General features: G+C 37.3%; 1 protein-coding gene and 1 long non-coding RNA gene across 2 annotated transcripts in view; one reads left to right on the forward strand and one right to left on the reverse strand.

Annotated features, from left to right (window-relative positions):
* Positions 1 to 334: 334 nt before the first annotated feature.
* On the reverse strand, positions 335 to 1924 carry LOC137253938 (uncharacterized). The gene is made up of 3 exons (XR_010953932.1): positions 1656 to 1924; positions 1488 to 1601; positions 335 to 1426 (listed from the first exon to the last, which is right to left on the reverse strand). It is a non-coding gene; the product is annotated as an uncharacterized lncRNA (long non-coding RNA).
* Positions 1925 to 3455: 1531 nt separating this feature from the next.
* Positions 3456 to 24804, forward strand: part of TfAP-2 (transcription factor AP-2) — an 859649-nt gene continuing 838300 nt past the window's right edge. The window contains exon 1 of the mRNA XM_067792408.1: positions 3456 to 3601. Coding sequence (XP_067648509.1) covers positions 3545 to 3601 — 57 coding nt within the window. The 5' untranslated portion in view covers positions 3456 to 3544. The remainder of the gene's footprint in view (positions 3602 to 24804) is intronic.

The following is a 24804-nucleotide window of genomic DNA, read 5'->3' on the forward strand; positions in this document are numbered from 1 at the left end:
TAAGATAAAATAAGTTTCTCACTTCTTATCACAGCAATGAAAAAGAGATTTACTAATCAATTTTGTTACTTTATTGAAAAATGAGATATCTATGTACAAGTTAATTTTTTAGTTGAAATAAAATAATTAATTAATTTCGTAATTTATAAATATATACTTTTCGTTATTGCATTTCTCTAAAGTTTATCAAATTTATTTTAAAGCTTAGGCATTTCGCCTTCAAACGAGTATTAAATTTTTATAGAAATCAATACGTCTATCGAGTTTGGTACAAATTGGTAAAGCGGTTATTAAGATCAAACTTTTTAGCATAACTGGGCAGTGCCACTCCCCTTTTCCAAAATTCGTTGGCTGTTTAATCTTTAACTCAAATAAAATTTCATTGAACCACTTTCAATAACTCTTAGTTATTAATAAAATACATATTTGGCTTGTAAATTAAAAAAAAAAAACATGTAAAATTTTACGATGAATTTTGAAGCACCTTGTTATTGTGGCACCAAAAACGTACATTTGAGTTTTATAAGAGTGTTGCCATTTAAAAGAAACAATACGTCTATCGATTTTGGTAGTTATTGATTACGTGACTACTTAGATACAAATTTTTATCATAAGTGGGCAGTGCCACGCTATCTTATCAAATTCATTGGTTTATCTTATTTAATGCTTAAATACGTCATTATAAGACAAATCTCATTTTATTTTTTTTTATTTATTACTAAAAACATTTTTTTTCTGCATTTTTCTAAAAATTTTCGACTTTGACGAAATTTTTTGAAGCACCCTGTATCTGTGACATTCTGAGCTTTCACACAATAAAACTTCAAATAATTAGCTTTCATTTTCATTTTAAATTTTTGAAATATATCTTCATTGGTTCAAAAGTTATGATTTTTGCAAAGAAAAAAATCAAAAGGCGCCACTGTGCGTCGGTTGACTCATCTATTATAATTGAAAACTTAGATGATTTCAATGTTGAAATTAGTTCATTATAGTGTCACTTGAAATGTCTTCAGTAACTTTCAAAGCTTTTTTTCTGGCGCATTTTATACGTTTGGCAACTTCTGAATCTGGCCAACATTCTGATAAAAGCTCAGGTATCTAAGTAATCCATAAGCAAAAAAAGGTAAATTGTGTGCTACTAAGAACATAACCATAGTGTATTCAGCGAACTTCACCATTTTGTCCAAACTGCATTTCCCTGCATCCAAAAAAGTGTTTTTTAGCATTTGATTACTTTTGTGTTCAATGTTTTTTTAAATGTAGGGAAGATTGTTCGTGTCTGTTGAGGTGATAATATAAATTAACAAAACTCTTGTTGCACGCCTTACAATATGCGTTCTTATCATATCCGTTTTTATTTTTCAACCACGAAAACTTTTGTAGCAACTCCACCCTAAACTTTCTCATTCTTTTTGAATCCTCACTAAACAAAATCAATGCAGCTTAAATAACTTTTGAGTAACGCAAAAATCATAAATACCTACTTTTCTTCTGTATTTTCATCCCTTTCAGTGTCTTCCTGAGCTTCATTTTCTTGTTGAACTTCATCTTCTTCCTGAGCCGACAGATTTTCCACTCTAGGCTTTCTTACAATAAATCTAAAATGCACCCGTTTTAGCAACAAACAAACAAACGATGTAATTAATACTTACTTATCCATTACTAAACCGTAAAATTGATTCCACTCAAGATATTTTGTAGCAAATTATTTCACCGTAAAAGAAATGGTTCGCTCAAGTCAAAAAAGATGTGAATAATTATATGTATGCATTTGCGTGCAGGGTCGCAATATAGCCGATATTGAATGTTATAAAATGGAACCTCAGCTGAAGAATTTGATGTGGTGACTTTCTTTTAGATTGAACTTAGAGTACCATTACAATTTGTAAAATATGTTTAAAAGTTGTATTTATATTAATTTGTCTGCTACGCAATTGATGGAACAAATCAAAAATTACTCTAAAGTTGTGAACACAATCAAAGCTGCATAATGTTTCTCTAGTTCGTTTTATCAATTGGTGAACCTATTAAAAATGTATCCATTTGATATTTTTTGTATCTTTGTAACCACTCAAATAAAATGTATCCAAATTGATACAATTGTATCCAAAGAGCAACACTGCATATGTACCTCCGCCGACCACTTTAAAGGCGCAACAAAAAAAAACCAGATATTAAAAAAGCAATGTATATGTGTATAGTTTTGCTGATTTCAGTTTCCTCTTATTAAAAAAAAAAAACGAAGTTCTCTTTTATCAGCCATTCTAAGAGAGTAGATTGCCTTTCCATGTAATCAAACGAAGAGAACATTTCCCACCAACAAACTAGGTATATGCATGGACAATCGTGCTTATAACGGTATAGGTATGTATGCATGGTAGCAAGTTAATGCACACGTTGGTTGGTTTGAACTAAGCACTGCAAAGAGTTGATTTCAACAAATAGGATTTAGCCTTCGGCACAACGAAGCCTCCGAAGAGTGAATGCGGTTTCAGGCTAAAGTTGTATATTGAAATAAAACGGCCACAAGCGAGACAACTGTTCTCATGCCTTATCTTACTGTCTGCCTTTTACAAACCTGCCACGCGAGTTCATTCTCACCCCATATGCATGTTTCGTTTTCCGTAAACGGTTGTGAGCGCTACTTCAGCTCCTTCTTTTTTCAAATAAGACAATATGTAGGTAACACAACGAGGGAATGCAGCCGAAAGCAACTAAACAGCATCTATGTTATCTCCTCAGCAGCCACTATACCAGTAACAACAACTTATAAACAGCAGCCGTCACAGAAGTAGTAGTTGTTTACCTACATACCCTAAAGGTTTTTGCGTCCAGGCTGAAAATTTAGATTCAGTCGAAAACTACAGCTTTTGACTACACAAGGGTGTATATCGTTTTCGGGTTGTTTCTCATATTAAACATCAATCCGTTGTAGTGAAGTGCGCACTGTTGTTGTTTTTGTGCTTATCTAAATAAAAAAGCTATAGAGTGAACACAAAATGTGCGACATAATCAAAACACGTGACTAAAAAATTGCGTCGACACAATTTCTGCTATATATGTACATACATACATACATATGTGTGTACAATTCAGTCGGAACGGACTGATCCTGTTTAAAATATCCACAAAATTCCAATTGGCTACTGCTAAGTTCTTTTATTTTTTTTTTAAATCTGTGAGGATATCTCTGCAAAACAATATCAAAGGCAATTTAATCATTTGTAAAAAAATATGTTTTGAGTATTCGTACAAGTGACTTATCTACTATTCTGTGAAATATAATTAGTGATAGTTGACATCATTGATAATCGTTAAGTGGCCTTTACAAGTGCCATTAATACATACATAGATATGTATACATGTATGTATATGCTTAAGTATGCATACATAGCAAAATAGATAAAAGTGGATAACCATCATCGTACCTGGTTATGTGCACATATGTACATACATGTGTATATGCACTCTGCTAATCAGTATTCTACATAAATTACTTAAACTACCTATAGAGTGTTAATCAAACAAATAATATTCCCAGATGCATATCCTACATCGAACCAGTGACCACCAGTTCGAAGACCAGAAGTTCATGATGGTGAGTTAAAAATTTGTACATAATTTGTTAATGGCCTGGCGGTTTTGCACTTGACAAGTCCCGCCAATGATCCGGGTAACAGGCGCGAATGGGAGCACCAAGCGAGATCAAATCTTCCTCACCTGCCCTCTGAACTCTAAAGACGTCTTAACTTTTCAAGTGCTTACTCAGTCGGTCAGAGTGATTCTCCGTTTGATATGTTGGCACACTAGCGGGCTTAGGGACTTAAAATATTCCTGCGGTAAAGGATGCCCGTCGTAAGAGGCGGCTGAAATGGAGATTAGCATAATATATTTTTCTAGTGCAGCCAATGAATTTGTCATTGATTCAACTCCCCGTCAGCTTCAAACAATAATGACGTCATAGTTCAGAAGAGCACTGAATCTTGTAATTAAGTATTCGTCCAATTTTATTTGTGTTTAGGCTAAGTACTTTTCCGGAAGCAGCAAACATAATTGGAACCCATCTAAAACTTTTTTGAAAAAAAGAGTTCTGAACTTTACTGATACTGTCAAACATTGGAATACAGACCGGGACCCGGGAAAATGAGATATTAGGCCATATTCGATAGTAAAACAAATTGTCTAACATGCCAACCTAATATAAACGCACGCAAGTAATTTTCTGTCAAAAATGTTTCATGCACATACAACTTGTATGAGAGCAACCCAAATTGAATTTGCTGCGTGAAAACCTAACTCGATTTCCAATTTTTGTTCTGTGTGACATTTAGATTTGACGTTTGCACACATGCTTTACATTGTCGCAACGCATGCTTATTTGGGTTAGGGCAAAAAACGCCGGTTGTTTGCGTGCGCTAAAAAAACGCAGTGCGGTTTTATTAGGTTGGCATGTAAGGAGGGTCGCATCTAAACAGTGTATTTCCACCATGAAAAGCAAATTCATCTGCTGGCAGATACCATTCGGAGTCGGCATAAAACATGATGGTGCCGTCCCGCCAACTTAAAGGAAAAATTAAAAAGGCGGACGAAACAAATTGCAAGAGAATCTCGGCCCAAATCTCCTCAGCCGTATATCGTGCATTGTATTTATTTAAAGTTTTTTATTCTCAATTCATGCCTAATTTTGTTAACAAATATTTTATTAAAATAATAAGAAGAAACAAGTGAAGATATTGAAATTCGGGTATTACCGAACTCAATATTTCTCTGTGTACCGATTTTTTTCATGATAGGTTAATTCTTCTTTCAATTCTGGTTCCCGGAAAGTAGAATAACAATTGGTCAAAAAAGTGGCTGTGCCACGCCCTTTTTAAAATATTTTAAATTCTTCCAAATGTTTGTTATAAAAAGTGTTACGAAGTAAAATAGCAAAAATATTGCCTCGTCTACGTGCCTTCTACGAAGCTGTCACATAAAAGTGGGCGTGGTCCTCAACGCAGTTTTACCCATTTAGTCAGAAATATTTGAGGTTATAGAGAAATAGGTACATGTTAAAAAATGATTGGCAAAAAAGGGAAGTGTCCATATCCAAAACTTTCTACTTTTTGATTTTTTTATTCTGAATACACTTTAGATGTAAAACTAAATTGATATAAAGTTGTTTGCCGCCAAGATATTGCCTATTATATTCACATTGGACTATTTTAAAAAACTTTAAAATAAAAGTGGACATGATCTTTAACCCATTTCGCAAGTTAAGGAAATTTCCTTACTCGTAGCAAGCATGCAAATGCTTGTAAAACTAACATGATGTGAAAGAAAAAATATTTTTATGTTAATTGTTTTGCTTGTAATAAGGTTTTTATCTACAAATTTAATTTAATATTTTTTGTAATTATAAAATATCGCAGTGAAATGTATATAATTATAATTGTGTTTGATACAAAGTTCGGAAAATGAATAAATATAATTTTCATAAAATGTCTTACATATTTCACAATCTGATATGTGATTGCTAAAAAAAAAAAAATTTATGTAAGGCGCGATAACCTCCGAAGAGATCTAAGGCCGAGCTTCTCTCCCAATTTGCGTCGTGCTCCTCTTGATTTTCCCTACAAATTGGCCGGACCAACATGATTTTATGCCGACTCCGAACGGCATCTGCAAGGCAGATGAGTTTTCACTGAGAGCTTTTCATGGCAGAAATACACCCGGAGCGCTTGCCAAGCACTGCCGAGGGGCGACCACGCTTAGAAAAATTTTCTTCTAATTGAAAAACCTTATTTCTAAAATTTTTGATGTTGCTTTGCCCGGGATATGTGATTGCTAGTAACATAAAATTACAAGTATATAAAATCCAAGTACAAACAACACCCCCTCTCAATCACATATGTAAGTTTAAACTTTTACACAATGGTGTAAATCTTCTGTAATCCAAAGACTTCGTAAATACATCAGCTATTTGATTTTGAGTGTTGATATATTCTAATTTGACATTTCCTTTGGTAATATGGTCACGAATGAAATGATGTTTGATGTCAATATGCTTTGATTTTTTACTTTCTTAATTTTTATCCGTCGCAATACAGCCTGCCTTATCTTCATAGACCAGTACTGGTGATTGAGCTGTTATAATCTTTAAATTGGTCAAAACACCTCGAATCCGTAGCTCTTCCGCAATTGCTTGACTTAAGGCAATGTATTCAGCTTCACTTGGCGATGTTGCAACTATTGCTTGCTTTCGGTTTCCCCAAGATATCGGACAGCCATATACATACGAAAATACAAAACCATTTACTGATTTTCTGTCTAATGTGTCTGATACCCAATCAGCATCTGCATAGCCTGTAAGTTCTGCACAATTAGCTTTCTTGTAAACCAAGTCTTTGTTCCTTTGAGATATCTGACAATTCGTTTCAATACCTGCCAATGGGTTTCACTAGGTTGTTGTTGGAATCTACCCATATAGTCTACGTGATAGCTGTCTGGACGTACACTTACCATCAGACACATTAAACTGCCTCAGAGTTCACGACATGATTTTTCAGTTAGTTTTCCATTATCTAGCGACATCTGCAAACCTTTCTCTATTGGTGTTTTTGCAGGATTACATCTTAAAAATGTTGCCAAGCTCTTTTTTCAGTTGTTCAATTACTTCCAGAAATGAGTATGGCACTAACAAATAAAATTAGATATAATATGTTAATAGCAGACATTTTAAAATACAAGCAGTAATCATGCTTAGAACGTTCGAAATCATTTGCCAACAAAAATTAATTAAATTTCTCGTTCCAACATTTAGGACTTTGCTTTAAACCATATAGCGATTTTCGAAGTTTACATACCAATCCCTCCGATACTTTCAAACCTTCGGGAACTGCCATAAAAATGTCTTCTTTTAAAATGCCGTACAAAAATGCTGTTTTTACATCTAGTTGGTGTAAATAGTAATCCTTTTGCACACTGATCGCCAACACAATGCGGACAGTTGTCAACTTTGCCACAGGAGCGTATGTTTCCCTGTAATCAAACACCAGCCTTCTGTAAGAAACCTTTCGCAACCAATGCCGCTTTGTGACGTACTGGATTTCCATCAGCATCCTCCTTCACACGAAAGATTCATTTTGATTTTAGTAACTTAACATTAGGTGGATGTGGAAGTAATTCCCAAACGCGGTTTTCGTTCATTGAGTTTAGTTCTTCATTGATAGCCTTCATCCACAATTCTTTGTGACACCTATTTTCGATATCTGCGTATGTAAGTGGTTCACATGGTGCATCCAAAATTACTGAATATACAGAAATATATTGCGGCCACCGTGGTGTGATGGTAGCGTGCTCCGCCTACCACACCGTATGCCCTGGGTTTACACCCCGGACAAAGCAACATCAAAATTTTAGAAATAAGGTTTTTCAATTAGAAGACAATTGTTCTAAGCGGCGTCGCCCCTCGGCAGTGTTTGGCAAGCGCTCCGAGTGTATATCTGCCAAGAAAAGCTCTCAGTGAAAACTCATCTGCCTTGCAAATCCCGTTCGGAGTCGGCATAAAACATGTAGGTCCCGTCCGGCCAATTTGTAGGGAAAATCAAGAGGAGCACGGCGTAAATTGGAAGAGAAGCTCGGCCTTAGATCTCTTCGGAGGTTACCGCGCCTTACATAAATTTTTTTTTTTATATTGCATAAATCTATTTTTGATTCTCTCACTTCGTCGAGGCTGTGGATTGGTCTTCTTGAATATTGGAAATACCATTTTCACTATCATAAGAAGATTCACCAACATCAGAATTTCCACGTCATCTTCAGGACAGCCACTCCCGTCATCTCGTGATTTTCGTAAATTTTTTCAGGAGAGGAATCAGCATAAATTTCAACTTCCTCCCCCCCTTGCTGATGACGTACGTCAATGAGCAAATAGTTCCTGTCCTCATCAGATGATTTGTTTAGTAGTTTGAATGGATACATGAGTTCGTTAAAACGAACGTTCCTTGCTATTACAACCTTTTCTTTATTTGTATCCCACAGTCTATAACCGTTAGGAGCATACCCCATCATAGCAACGTCAATGGATTTAACATTTCTTCCGTTTTTGTTAAGGGATCCATGCAAATGCCTTGCATCCGAAAACCCTTAGTGTGGATACATCAGGCTTTTGATTGTACCATAGTTCAACGGTTTTTTTTAATTAAGACTTCGACAGCGATTTTTATTTAGAATATAAGTTGCGGTAAGCGCTGCTTCGCCCCAAAACATCTTTGAATACCGCTTTCGATTAGCATGGCCCTTATTCTATCCCCAAGTGTTCTATTGAATTTGAATACCCTTCTGTTTCAAAAAAGATATAGCTTGTTTAGACATATACTCACCCCCTTGGTCGACAGTTATCATTGCAATAGAGATATTATGCATTGACGATACCATAGCTTCGTATTCAACTAGCTTTTCATAAACTTCCGATTTATTTTTAATTAAATGTACATATAACCGCGAAATTACTAAAATCGTCTATGAAACTTACAAAATATTTGTACCCATCCCATGTCATCGGATCAAAAGGACCACATATATCTGTATGAATCCTTTCTAGCAAACGTGATGGTGTTGGACGATTGAAAGTGAGTTTTTCTGTGACGATGAAGTCGGCGGTACGCTCGAGCGAAATAAGTATAGGCAGGTGGTCGGATGCCAATGTTACCATCGGCTGCCAGTTGACGCAGTTTACGAGTTCTGCGCTCACGCTCACGACAGTTTCCTACCATACGTGTGGGGGCGTCTCCGTTTATTGTGCAGAACGTCGTTTCTTCAATTTGATCCGCCAACATCTCACCCCTACTGTCCGCCCGCAAGTTTGAATTCCATAGATCGTGATGGGCATTGAAATCGCCTAAGATAATGCGATTGTTGCCAGTGAGTAAGGCGCTGATATGAGGGCGGTATCCACTGGGGCAACAGGTAGCAGGAGGGATGTAGATGTTGATGATTTCTAGGTTGCATCGCCTGACCGGACAGATAGGCCTTGACGTTCTAAGACACTGTCCCTGCTGCCGATGTCGGGATCAAATATATGATATTGCACAGAGTGGTGTATGATAAACGCGAGGCCGCCTCTATTTCCGCTCTCGCGATCTTTTCTGTGGAGATTATACCCAGAACAGGTCTGCAAAGCAGATCTTGCTGTGAGTTTAGTCTTTCGAATAGCAGTAATGCGGATGTTGTGCCGCTTCATGAAATCGATTATCTCCGTGATCTTCCCAGTTAATCCATTACAGTTTAGCTGCAGAGTTCTGAAGTGCACGGGGGGAGACATCGTCACTCTGGGAGTAAGTGACGGGTTACTACGCCTGGGTTGTGTAAGGCTAGGACGCAACTGCCATTGTGGCCCTTGGACTGGACGTCCTTGGGTAAGCCGTCGCGGAGACTAGAACATCTAAGAAAGTGGCACCGTCCATGGCAGGAGCTGCATTGGGCGGATGTCGCAAACATATATATTCTGTGCTGGCAAACGGTGCAAAGGGAGGTAGGGACTAAGAGTCTGTTTCCCTGACCTACACAATTACTGGCGGAAAAGAGGGGGGGGGGGGGAGGGAGAAAACGGGGGCAAGGGCTGATGCTCGGCATTGCTCCCGACTATACTACGGTGATTGTAGGTAAGAGTGGGAGCACTCGTATGAGTTGGTGGCGCCGTAGGGCGCGAGCAGCAGCGGGTAATTGTTGTGGCTTGCTGGACAGCGGGGCTGCTGGAAGGTAGTGGGGGGGGGGGGGACGCCCTAGGGCGTGAACAGCAAGGAGCCACAAAAGATTTGTAGAAGTTACGTGGACGTCTGATTTTGGGATCTAGCCCAGAACAACCTGTCCGATGCAACCATCCCTTACACGAGACACACTGACATGAGTATGACCGTCCTAAAACGATTCTTTTCCGTCAAATGCAGCAAAACCATTTCTCAGGACCAGGGTCAGGAGACGGACCTGGATTGGGCTCGATACCTTCCCGAAGCAAGAGAATATGGGGCAGTGCCGCTGCAAGGAGCTGCTGGGAGGATGACAATTTGTGGGAGTGACGCAACAAATTAAATGGGGTTACACTGAAATGACAGTCCTTGGTCGGGAAAAATTCCGAGTCGCTCCGGTACATAGAACCGACTTTCATAAACTTTAAAAACGGAAAGTGGGACGAACATAAATCCTTTACAGACAACCGCTTTGCTGCCCTCCCTGTCCCGACTGATGCCCGCCAAGGGGAGCGTGCTTTCCGCAAAGTCATTGAACCCGCCTCGACTCGCTTCATTCCCGCCGGTGGAATTCCTGAAATTCGGCCCCACTTTCCGGCGGAGGCCGCAAATTTAGCGAGAGAACGGGACCTTATAAGACAGCTCGATCGCGGCGACCCCCAAATAAGGGATATAAACCAACGCATCAGATTGCTTGTGGATGAACACAAGCGGGCGAAGCGGTTGTAACCTCCCTGCCGGTGTAGGTAAACTTTGGTCCACCGCAAAGTCCCTATCGAATCCGACTAGGCACAATGACAAAGTTTCCATCGCCTTTGGCGATAAGGTGCTGTCAGATGCGAAAGAATGCGCGAGCCTCTTCTGCCGATAATATATAATGCATTCTACGGTCGACAATGATAGACGGAGGGCCAACAGACACGCACATAAACATAAATTCAGCGCGTCACTAATTACCATCACCGCCAAAGAGGCTGAGGATGCCTTCGGTCATGCTAAACCATCCAAAGCAGTGGGCCCAGACGGCATAGCCATGCCGATGCTTAAAAGCCTAGGGAAAGAGGGTTTCAAATATTTAGCGCATGTCTTCAACCTGTCTCTTTCCACCTTTGTCATTCCCGAAAAATGAAAAATGGCCAAGCTGGTCCCGCTACTAAAGCCTGGGAAACCAGCTAACATAGGAGAGTCATATCGCCCGATATCTCTCCTATCGCCAGTAGCCAAGACGCTTGAAGCCATTTTGCTCCCCTACTTCAAAGGAAATTTGCAGCTAGCCTGTCATCAGCATGGCTTCAGAAAACTCCATAGCACCACCACCGCGCTAAATGCCATTAGCACCCAGATAAATTGCGGTTTAAATCAAAACCCCTACCATAGAACAGTAATCGTTGCACTTGACCTATCAAAAGCTTTTCATACGGTCAACCATGGCACGTTACTGCAAGACCTGGAAGGGTCTACCCTTCCCCATGTCTTAAAAGGTGGACCGCAAATTATCTGGGTGGTCGGCAGGCATTGGTGCAATTTAGAGACGAAACATCAAAACCAAAGAAGAATTAAACAAGGGGTGCCACAGAGTGGTGTCCTATCCCCACTTTTGTTTAATTTCTACATATCTAAGCTATCTTCGCCACCAGAAGGAGTTACTATCGTTTCCTACGCCGATGACTGCACAAGGGCATCCCAACAGACATCTGATAGATGGGAAAACACCGTCTAGGGGCTTAAGGAGTCATCTCCGTAAGCATTATGAGGAAATACGGCACCTGAGAACTCAGCCGTATGAAGCAAAGGAACACATGGATGTCCTTGGTGAACTCCACAAACAGGCGTCGGACCTTTATGCCAGGAATTGCGCGGTGAATCCAGTACTGAAAGAACAGTACCCAAAACTTGCGGAAGAGGAACGCATACTCCCCAGGGAAACGCGAGTCACTCTAGCTCAACTTCGTTCTGGATACTGTAACAGGCTAAACTCTTACCTATCCAGAATCAACCCCGACATACAAAATGTATGCCCCGCTTGCAATGTGCCCCCACATGACCACAACCATCTCTTTAATTGTAATGTGGAACCAACGCCTCTAACACCCCTTTCATTATGGTCCACCCCTGTTGAAACAGCAAATTTCCTTGGACTCCCATCATTCTCGGTAACAGTTGCTCTGGACGATTTGAGTTTACGTATAAGCTCATCAAAAACCAAAAAATGTTTGCGTAAATCATCACTTTTCTTCATTTTTAAATTGGCTAACTGTTTACGTACCAATGTCTGACTCGAAACAGACTTCTTAGCAAAAGTGCATTCCAACGCTGCCCACATCTCTTTGGATGTTTCCTTCTCTCGAACATATTCCAGGTATTCATCAGCAATTAAGCTGACCAAAACTGATTTCGCTTTCTTATCCTTTTTGCTGAACTGCTCTGCCAAGTTCTGCTCTGCGGGAGGAGCCTCCTTTATGACTTCAAGAAGGTCCAGTGCATCTAAATGTAGTTGCACGCGAAACACCAGTATTCAAAATTTTTACCATGAAATTGCAAGATTCCATGAGACAAGTCTTTCTTGCTATCGCCCATAACCTTTTGTAATTATAAAATAACGCAGTGAAATTTATATATGTAGTTATAATTGTGTTAGATACAAAGTTCAGAAAATGAATAAATATAATTTTCATAAAATGTCTTACATATTTAACAAACTGATATGTGATTGCTATTAACATAAAATTACAAGTATAGAAAAAGTACAAACAACAATATTAATGGTTTTTTCGGTGCGAGATTAAGGTTCATGCACATTATACGACGCGACATGTAGTGACAAAATATTCTTTGAATGTATTACGGAACCATGCACATTTAGCGACAGTCGTACGACACGACACGACCAAGTTGACCAACTAGGCAAAAATGCCGCGAATATTTTGTCGGAACGTGTCGCTACATGTCGCGTCGTATAATGTGCATGAACCTTTAAACTACAGAAAAAGGTGAGGACAATTTAACCTTACCACTTCGGCTATTTAACTTTAATTTTACTTCTCATCTTCGTAAAAGCGCCCAAATTCCGTGATAAACTAGAGTTATTTTAAACAGTTCATAACGTGGTAAATGTTTCTGCCCTCTTTATAGGCAGTACGGCGTAGATGGTGTGCCTTAAAGCTCTCAGACACATAGTCGGGTGCAATGGAGTTCGGCTAAACCATCGCACCATCAACAAGTTGCCTCCCCCAGTGAAAGCCTTGAGTAAGACGGCCCATACATGACACAAAAGCCATGCGCAAATATAAAACGACGAATTTGTGCAAATAAAAATTTTGACATACACGGCTCAAAAACACTGCGCAATATTCATTTTTAAAAGAGCGCAACAAATGAAACATGTGTTTTAATTGTACATTGTATAAAAAAATCACTATTTATTTTCCACAGTGCTGGTAATTCACGGTATAAGTCGAAAAACTTGCACCAGAAGCGTTTATTTTCCACTGTTTTTATAAAATATATATTTTAATTGCAAGACCAGCTCAACTCATTGCAGCACTGCGCAATATTCATTTTTCAACTAGCACAACAAATGAAACATGTGTTCTAATTGTATAAAAAATTATTATGTATTATTGAATTTGTGTGAATTCCTGTTACAAGCTAGAGATGACCCTTACGCGTTCGATATTAACATTTTTAAGCAGTAATTACTGATGTTATATTATCAGGAACCACAGGTAAACTGTGTAAGGTTCACCACACACGAAGAAAAAAGCATGTGCAATATTTGCAGACATGCGAAATATCAAAATCGTTTTGATTTTAGCGCAGTTCTCTGCGCAAATAGCGCAACCAGTGCACACACCGGGCAAATCCTTGTGCAAATTGGTAATTGGCACAAGGATACTTGAGCCGTGTAATTGGCGTATAAGCTAGTAGTAGTAACTGATGAAAAATTATGACTAATTGAAGTCAACGATATGGTGAAATTTTCCATACATTTTATATGGTGTCTTCAAATGTAGATTACCGGGTGAGAGATGGTGTTTTTTCAAGTAGGGTGAGGAAAATAAGAGGTCGAATAATTTTATGCACTGGTGATGATTCGGGCCCTGGTTTCTTAGAACTTCTTGTTTTATTTTCCATATTTGCTACAAATGTATACTACTATACTAGGAGTTAAATATTGAATTATTACAGCGTTATATTTTATTTTGAAATAATATTTCATATACATATAAAAAGGAATGATTGCATGCGTGTTGTGCCCATTCTTAGCAGGAGTCATAGTTTGGAAGAAGTGGTTTGTTGAATTTCATCACAATACATTTCTTTGAATACAAGTTTTAGCAAAAAACCATGTGGGGAGGACTCCTTGGACGGCTGGGCTGATGAATGGATGAGCAATGCCAATTTTTTTTTCGGTTGACTTAAATTGACTAGACGCTGCACCGATTAGGTCGATAAAGGCTACCGAAAAATCGGAACCAACAACGGCAGAGAGGTTTCAATTCCTTAAATGTTGCTCCTATGACGTCCGCTTGTGTTGTTTGACTAGCTGTCTGATGCGATGTGTTTGTCCTCGAATTGAAGGTCACTAGGTTATTTCTGTCCCACAAGACCAAGTTTTATAGTCAAGACTTCTACATCCGCTAGGAAGTTTGGTTAAATTTCCTGAGTTATCCACAGACAATAAAGGGGGCCGCAGCTGAATACTGCCCCTATAAAAAGTAGTTATCTTGCAGCTATGTTGGAAAAGATGAAATCAAATACGTTTTTTGAAATTGTGTCTCAAACAAGATCATTATAAAAGTCCGTCGAGCGTTTCCATACAGACCTTCCCATAAGCATTGGGGTATATGTAAACACTTATAAGTACCTCTATGGAACGTTTCACTTTGGCAAAATTTACCATTAAAGTTACACTTTTTTGGACAATAATAACTAGATCAATTTTTGAAAACTACTATTAAATGGTATAATCTGATCACAAGCACCAGCACATACAGAATTTTCAACTGTAGCTAAATCGGAGTCGCTGCCACTATGAAAAGTAGTTCCATCGTCACGGGTGGGACCGCCGTACGCAGTATTTCATCTTTTCTGGTTCTAATGAGACACTTAAAATTTAGTCATTATTCTTGTTGAGAAAAAGTCACAATATATGCAAATTATAATAAGTTTTATAACTATCACTTGAGGGACAGCATTTTTCACGAGTGGGACGTGTTCGAATAACAAGTATTTTATGAACTTGTTAATAGAAAATGTAAGTGGAAATGAAACAATTCCAAAGGTACGTGAACTTCAGATACACTGATGCACAAAAAACTCATAGTCATTTGTATAAGATTCTAATGGATGATCAATTAGCCGATATATTTCGTAACACAGAAATAGTTGTTCGGATTTTTTTAACATTAATGATCACATTGTTCTGCCGAACGATCCTTCTCGCAATTAGAAAGAATCTTCTCGCAATTAAAAAGAATCTTCTGAAAGAGCTACAACGCGACAAGAGCGACTCGAGATGTTAGGTATACTTTGCATTGAGTCAGATTTATTGAACAAAATCGATATGGATGATATAATTGATGAATTTGCCGAAAACAAATGTAGAAAACGACATGTTTAAAATGTAGATAGTAATTTTATTGATATTATTACTTGTGACAATAGAATTTTTATGAAAGATATGAGTTTGTATTTTTTTAATCGAAAAAAGAAGGGAACGGACGTGAAAAAGGGCCCCCAAATTGATGTTTGCCTACGGCTCGTTGGGGGTCTATCGGGCTCTGAGTATTCCGTTTCATTTACATTTTTTTTAGCATTAAATATTTTTGGTTATATTCTTTGGAATGGAAGGCCCAAGGTTTAATTACCAAAGGTGGGTAGCACTGTGGTACCCTGTACCTTTAACCACCTAAAATAATCCTCTTAGGGCCGCTTTCGCTATTTTCAGTTATCCACATATCTAGAAGCTATCGAAGTTGTCGTTTTCTCTATTCCAACTGAAGCTTCGCGTCAAAGTTAAGTCCAAGGAAAAAGTGTAAACAATTGTCAGCTGTTTTCGTATATTTACAATACATTTTTGCGATTTCTTTTACCAAATATTCACAATTATCGATTTATTCGGGGGTTGGGCACCCCGTGTTAGTGATAACGAAAATGTGAAATGATGCTATCTGATAGATTTCTATACTGCAGGCAAAATTTCACTTAACTGGAGATGGTGAAAACGGCCTTTATTCATTAACAGATTTATAAAGCTTTATAAAATGACATTTCCATACAACTTGCTAATTATAAAAGCTTTATAAATCTATTTTCTTTTTAATGAAAAAGGGGGTTATAGTTTTATTTCGCTTGAAACTCCTCTCAGAATATTGAAAAAAATGTTTAGATAGAGCTGAAAGTTTTGCTTTTCAGAAATAAAGGTGTACACTTATTTATTTTTGATAATTTCTTTTGTTTTAAAATTCATTATTTTGCGGCTAATATCTGGTAAGCTAGAATGCTATCTGTCATAATTTTGAAAAAGGCGAATTCAGTACCAAGTGGTGTTATATCATCAGCTGATTTCTTCTTCTTGAAAATTTCCGCCATTCATACAAGTGGCGAATGTTTGAAAAAAAAACGTTCACAATAGTAAACATCCTCGATCACCTGTTAAAGCGTTGTTCAATTACTTAAATCATTTGCTCTATAGTGTTTCTCAAAGATTTTTGTAAACGGCTGGTATATTGTATTATTTACATATGTAACCTGGAATCATGAAACGACCCTATTGTGCGAAAATACCGTTCTTCACAATGGAATAACCCGCAGTTGTCTAACTTTCTTAGTTTTTGCACAAATCGCATTTAAAGCCAAATCGGACCATAAATACGATTTTTTGAAATAATTCGATCCATGCGCCACCTATCGGAGTTTTTTTCTTATTATTGCATTGCCATCAGGTTATGAACGATATTCCAAGTTTCAAGCTTGTAGCTTATCGGGAAGTTATTAATCTTTAATTACAAAATTCGTTCACAACGGCCAGCCGCTACACAGAGTCAAGCTAAACAATAACTTTAACCGCGTTTTTCTCGAAAACTTGTTTTCGCACAATAGGGTCGTTTCATGATCCCAGGCAGGCATGCTTAACCAACGAACCGATATCGTTTCGTTACGATAGTTAACGTTAATAAACGAAACGAAATGACTTTTTTCGCTTATTAACGTTAAGAACGTCAAATTAACGAAATGATTTTGTTTCGTTTTCTGCCATATCAAAACGAAATCAAATCATTTATGTTGATTATTAATTTCAAACTATGCTGGCAAAGCTGATTTATGGCGGAGTCATTAAAGGTGAAAGCATTAGCCAAGCTGATTGCAACTTTTCTCATGAATTTTGACAGTACGAACATTTCTCAGATTATTTTTGACATTACCACCAACGAATTACACAAACAAATTACATGGAGTTTGTGTGTATGTCCGCTCGCTGTTACCACCTTACGGCTTCACCATGGCTATAGCATTGTCAGCACAATTCAAACATAAAGTATCACGTTTTTGTTAACGTTTTTAACGTTAACGAAAGCTTCTCGTTTGGGTTAAAAACGAGAAACAATTTATCTTGATAATTTCTTTATCGATAATATTTCGAAGTTTTTCAACGGAAACGGTGGAAATTTTTTGATAAACGATTAGCTTAACGTTAAGGTGCATTCCTGATCTCAGGTCACATATGTATTTTGTATTGCTTTCTTGGCTGTCTGCTCATTATTTCTCTATTAACTAGATTGTATATATGAATATAAATCTGTAATATGATTTTCTGTAGACATATTTAAAAGAAAAGTTGGTTTGAAACACAAACGGACAATTCATGAAAATTCAATTCATTTACCGTGAGCAAACAAACAAACCTTTCTTCCATTTTCTGGCCATTTGTGACACCCGTTCAGCCTTATTTGACAGGTAGGTATGGCAATGGAGGTATAGAAAGATTTTCACTTGTAGAAATTCACAATTAGTATGTCAGTTAATTGAAATCAATAGAAATAATCTTTTGATTTGATATTCTTCTGCACGGCGAATTTGGTTGAATTTGCTTTTCCACCACTATGTATAAAAACGCCTTTATTTTTAATAAACTAACTGTGCATTTCATTTGTAGATGTCATATTTATGTGTAGCTGCTACTCCTAGGCATTCCGTGGATAAGCAATAAACAATGATGCCCGCAATTTGGGTCTGGAAATGCCAGAAGTGTTGGGTCAACGCAATGCAGAGGGTTTTGCTACCCTCAAATAGTTGCAAAAGGAAGGAATGTCGAAAGCTTGATAGAACAACTTTTATCTTGAGAGTAATTACCTTTCCTGCAGAAATGTTCACATTCACTCGAAGTAATGCACTAATGGATTTAACTCGTTTACGTTATTAGATCGATAGTGCAAATTTATCGAAAATTAGGCCTACACTCAGAGAAAAACGCCGTTCTAAAATCCAGCACCACCGGACTCAATTAAAGCTTGTCATGTTCTTACTTTTATGTTCTTGAAAAACGAACGATCTGTTCTTAAAACAATAACCTTGTTCTTGAACTGACAACCATGTTCTTGAAAAGAGAACGGCTGGTCATAAAATAAGAACGAATGTTCTATTAATGAGAAGAATGTTCTTAAATTAAGTACAATGTTCTTAAATTAAGTTCAAGAAAAAATAAACGGTACAACTCGTGTGCAATACAATGTTAAATACAACATTTGGCACAAGCTATCAAGCAGTTGTAATGGCAGAACGGCTATGATGTTGCGGTTGCGATCGTGTAGCGCGAGTTCGATGACCGTCTTTTTTTTTAACTCTTATTTTTCATTCAGGTCCATTCACATATGCACAGGTAATTCTCAAACTTGTTATGAAATGTTTTAAGTATATATTCAGATTTCATCATCAAATAAGAAGAATTTATCAATAAGAGAAATTTATGAAAAAATGTATGTTATGCATTTTTTCTTAAACTTTTGAATTTGTAAAAAAAATTTTCTTATAAATATTTTCTATTTAGGACAAAAAAAAATATTATTAATAAAAATAAATGGGTACCTTTTGAAAAAAATACTTTCCCCTCCCACCAAAGATCAAGCACGAACCGTTCTTGAATTGAGACCGAAAAATGTTAACTCTACCCCAAATCGTTCTCGAAGCGTGAGAACGAAAAATCTTCAATCAAGACCAAATAGTGCTTGCAATGAGCACACAAGGTTCACACATCAATACCAAACTGGTCATAAAATACGAACGGTGTGCATGAAAAAACCGTTCTTAAAACAAGCCCATCGGTCACAAGTTAAGAAAAAACGTACTTAACAGACTTTTGTCAACGAATGTTCTTAATTTTGAACTTGTTTCGTTCGTTTTAGAACGATTTTTTCTCTGAGTATACACGGTCAGTGTTGGTATTCTTTAAACATCATAAAATGCGTGATGTAAGATCCCCTACAATAAATCTATCTAAACAAAATACAAACACTATATTCACGAATTATGGGCTATTTAGCCAAAACAGGTGTAACCGATCCCACCCCCAGATACGCACTAAAAGGTCTCAGGATAGGTATACGCTTATCGTGATAATTTCGTCGAATTCGTGAGAGAAAGGACCTATGTATGTATGTATATGAATTTTCATTTTAAGATGCATGCTTAAAACTACATATAGTTTAACTGTTATTTTATGTCTAGTAATTAATTCATTTAGTAAAGAAACCAAAGGCTATTTAATTTCCAGTAGGCTATGGAGCTCAATTCTACATCACATTATTTGAATAACTGAAGTTTTTCGAAAGATGTTGTCCTGGTGGATTTAGTCTCGTAACTGATGCAATTAAAAAAAACATAGACTAACAAAAGCGACGTACTCCCATTACTTCTCAAAACCTTCGAATAGTGCTACTGTCGTAAGAAAAACTGCCCATGTACGGTCAAGCTAACGTGAGTGACAGAGTCCAATTTATGATCACTGTATATGATAATGGTTTTAACGCATAAATTGTTTGAATAATCACATGTGGTCTGGGATCATGAAATGACCTTATTGTGCGAAAATACCGTTATTCACTTTTTGAGTGATTCTTATAGGAAATATAACGCTCTCTCCAATGGAACAAACCGCAGTTTTCTTAGTTTTTTCACAAATCGCATTTAAAGCCGAATCGGACTACAAACACGATTTTTTGAAATACTTCGATACATGCGCCACCTATCGGAGTTTTTTCTTATTATTGCATTGCCATCGGGTTCTGAACTATATTCCAAGTTTCAAGCATGTAGCTTATCGGGTAGTTAATTAAATTTTAATTACAAAATTCGTTCAGAACGCCAGCCGCTACACAGAGTCAAGCTAAACAAAAACTTTAAACGCGTTTTTCTCGAAAACTTGTTTTCGCACATTAGGGCCGTTTCATGATTGCAGCTCACACATATAGTATTCATTATAGTTATAGAGTATTTATACATTTTTTTTGCTTCCTTACCTACAAATTTCAATTAAAAAATAAATTAGGCGAGTACAGCTATGTTGCTTAATTTGTTGGGAGGTGTCGTGGCCATACCTTATATCTTCGTTCCTGTAAGTAAGTGGCTTTAGAGCCATACAATTACAAATTCAAAGTAAGGCACTGAATTGAAAACTTGTATGCAGAGCTGCTCAACCTCTATACATTTGGAGCACTTTTGTTTTTGTTTTGCCCTGAATCATAGGCACAGATACAAATTTACACTTCAAAAAAAAAAAATATTTTTTTCGCATTCCCATATCGCACGTTTTATTGTACTTAAACTGATTCAACTAAAAATTTTGCGCCAGTGTCGTGTTGTACGATCACTTATTGCACTAATTTTACTCAAACGATAAATATGAATTTGTCCAGCTATTCGCAAAAATGATAATACATTATGAATCTAATAAATACTTTGATTTATATTTCACGTATTACCTTAATCCCAATCACCGTTTCAGTGCTATTTCGATTTAAAAAATTGAATTGAAAATACTATGACAGATTAAGATAACCAACTGACGAGATTATGCTGAGATTCATAGAATACTCAAAAATACCACAATCGCGGACATAAATGCCTTTGAATTTAATTTTTATCATGAAACTCTATGAAAAAATAAAAACTTTGTTTGGGTTTTCCAAAAAAGATTAAATTTTGGATTACATCTGCTTACAATAAAACGTGCGATACAATTACCAGTCATTTGAAAGTGCCTGAGTTTCTTATGAAAGTGCAAAGAAAAAGCTATGGTATACGAAGAAAGGTAATTCCTTTGTCAGTTTTCGGTCGCATTTTATCCACCTGACAATTAAACAGATTCCAACATTTCGTGCTACCATCTCAACTAAACAAAAATCGTTCAAATTTTACTTGGTTTCAAATATTTTTGTTAGCACTTAAAATTTCGCTAAACTTGCCCGCAAAATATGCATACATAGGTTATATGATACGAATTATCAGTTGTGCATTTCGCAAACGCATAAGTATACATACAATTCGAGGGCAGGGAGCTAGTCACCAGGAGGCTCCGAAGCGAAAAAAAATGTTTATCTATATATTTAACGGCCAGTACAGTCAATGCTCAGTGTATAGCCCAGCCTCTAGTATCACCCGAAAGCTTTAAAAATACCCGAGATATTGCATTGCTCGAACACATCGGGGCCTTCAAATTAGCTTCAAAGCAGTTCAGGCACTGCTGGTTGTTTTCTATTTAAAAACCGTAGCATGCAACTTTGACGTCTTGGGACTCCTAACCATCAAACATCTGGGCAAATTTAAAATCGATCAAATCAAGCAGACACATTTTCCAACTGGGTTCATTATTTCAAAAGCTATTCACATTTACTAGAAAGTTTTTCTAAGCGGGGTCGCCCCCCGGCAGTGATTTGGCAAACTCTCCGAGTGTATTTCTGCCATGAAAGGCTTCTCGGTGAAAACTCATGTGCCTTGCAGATACCGTTAGGAGTCGGCATACAACATGTAGGTTCCGCCACGCCAATTTTTAAGAAAAATTAAAGAAGCTCAGCTAAAATCTCTTCGGAGGTTATCCGCGCCAAGTATTTATTTTTTTTTTACATATATTTGATTGGGCAACTCTATGCTAAGTTTTGACCTCAAGAGAAAAATCAGTTTTCAATCAAAATTGACACCCTCATAATGACAATGTTCAGAAGGAGCTCGATCGATGCCACTTTACTATGTTGGAGGTTTATCTGTAAGACTCGTAGCGCCATTGAGCTGTTTGTCTCTCTCCAAATTATCAGAGTGTGGGGTCCGTTTATCCATTCCATGCTTGAAGCGCCTATACTCTTGTCTTTTTCTGCTATTTACAGGACTTCGAGGTGCTTTCCTACCTTTCCTGCTTTTAAGCATATCGTATCGCATATATGTAATATCGACTGAGATGCCTTCGGTGTAAGCATGTTGTGCGGAAGGGAATAAATCCTAGTTTATATTTGATTTTATATACACATCTATTAGTCTCTCTAGAGTTTTGAGCAGAGATTACGCGATGAGGAAATTTTTCCATGAAAACCTTTTCAACCTAATGATTTCACGTTAATAGACCCTCAACAGATTTCGACATTCGTCCCAGTTCCTGATAAAGATTTATGAAATTTGAACCAATGCGTTGCCTTAGAGTTTCTTTAGGGGATGCTGAAGCTGGTATATGCATAGTCTGAGAAGGATGGCCTGTCAAGGACCCTCCATTCATACCCGGATATATACTGCTCAGAGCTTAATGTGATATCAAGCACACGTTGACGTTGGGCCAACATATGTAGGAACGTTACCTCTGTTAGCCGCCTGTAGACTACTCTGTAGTATATAACAATAAAGGGACTCACCTTTGTCGTTAATATCGTCTCCTCCCCATACGCTGTGATGCAACATCGCATCCGCGCTTATGATAAACCGTCCTCTGCACCCTTCTTAATTCACCAGATTTTTAAGCTCTTCTGGTTGAGTTTCCACGTTATGGGCCATATAGCAGGATGCCAGTATAATGCGGTTCGTTTTTCCCCTCTATTTCGACCACCGCTGGTCATCGGTGCTAAAGTTAGATATCATATACAAGTATAGGTGTTTCCTAACCATGACTATAGCTCTAACCCTGCTTTCAGTCTTTGCGTGAAAATTGCTGAACCCGCGAGGGCTGAATTCAAATGTAGGCAATAATGCTAATGAATTTTTATTATTACTGACAGCGTGCTTATCAGAATCAGCTGAGTACCCATTTATGTTCTTTTCATGCACTATAAAAGTTGACAATTTCTAGGTGTAGGAGTAACTCTATTAAGGTTTTACCATTTATTTAGGTAAACATTTTTTCTTTTTTTCAGAAAAGAAAACGATATTAAATAGTTGAACTCTCCGGCTAATGTTAAGGATACTTCAGTTATTAGCCTAATATTTGTTAGAAAGTTATATTGATATTATTTTACAGAATTTGCTTTGTCTTCGCCGCATTTTTCATTTTTAGTTAATTCACTTCACTATAGGGTGGCCTCTGTGTTGTGTTGGTAACGGGCTCTGCCTACCACATTGAAGATCCTGGGATCACGCTCCGGGCAAAGCAACATAAAAATTTAAGAAAATTTTTTTTTCAATTAGAAGAAAGTTTTTCTAGGGTCGCCCCTCGGCAGTGATTTGGCAATGTAAGTATTGTTTTCAATAAAACCGTTTAACTTAAAAATTTTTTTAAATTATTTTATTTAATTTTGATGTTGCTTTGTCAAAGGCGTGAACCCAGGATCTTCGGTGTGGTAGACGGAGCACGCTACCACCACACCACGGAATACGCAAGTGATAGTAGAGTTGCTTTTGTTCACTGAGCTTACTAAGAATAAAAAATAAAGAAGGCGAGATATACCTTCGAAGATATTTAAGCCGAGTTTCTCTTCCAATTTGTGTCATGCTCCTTTTGGCGGGACGGAATCTAAATGTTTTACGCCGACTCCCAACGGCATCTGCAAGGCAGATGAATTTTCACTGAGAAGCTTTTCGTGAAATACACTCGGAGTGTTTGCCGAAATATCCAATCAAGTATTCTTGATGTAAAAATTTAAGAAACCTGTGGTATCACCGGGTTAGTCATAGAATGATGTATATTGCCCTACAAGATTTGAGTGATCGGTACTAATATACTGACATTTTTCTTACTAACACATTCACAGAAATTTGTGACATGTTAATCACTAGTAACTTGCATATCGTTATCTCAATTCACAAAGGCCCTAACCATAATGCAATAATAAAGGTGATGTCAACAACATAAACTCACTATTTCGGCAACTCTATTTGCCAGTATTTACTTGTACTACAAAAGTAATAAATTTTGATTTCTTCATTTTTCGTCCAAGTTTCCTCAAAAAAATAAGTTTTTCCTAAATTTTACCTATAGTCTTTTGGGGAATACAAAGTTACGTTAATCTGTATGTCTAAAAAATTCTGGTAGCTGCTTATATATTTATTATATTTCTAAACGTATAGTAAAATCTACTCCGACCGTAGTAGAATTCAAAGGCAGTTATGTATGATAGACGACCCTTTAAATTATGCATGTGGAACTTGTCAGAATAAGGGAAAACGTCAACGGGATGAGAGCACCTGCATATTCATTTCATCATGACAGGTATAGTCAATATTACAAAATAGAGTCGCATTTGACAATACACGCCCTCATAAATTTGATTTCCAGTATCATAAAAGAATGCTACATTAATGCCTTTCGGAAATATGCAGTAACGTACAGGAAATAACCTTTTGTGCGAGGGTTTATTTCCATTTTCGGATATGGAAGGGATTTACTCAACGGTGCTGAATGGCTGGATCTTTAGAGTATAACATTGTCCACAACTAAGAAATATGAAAAAATACCGCTGAAGTCAGTTAGATGATTGAAGATCTGGAACAATATTATGAAGTTGCGGATAATTATCTGCGAGGCTTGTAATATGAAAACTCGGGATTTACGGTATACCGTTCCAAGACTCAGCATTTATCCATCCAAACGAATCGTTGAGGT

The sequence above is a fragment of the Eurosta solidaginis genome, chromosome 5, assembly GCF_040869045.1.
Source record: "Eurosta solidaginis isolate ZX-2024a chromosome 5, ASM4086904v1, whole genome shotgun sequence".
Lineage (NCBI taxonomy): Eukaryota > Metazoa > Arthropoda > Insecta > Diptera > Tephritidae > Eurosta > Eurosta solidaginis.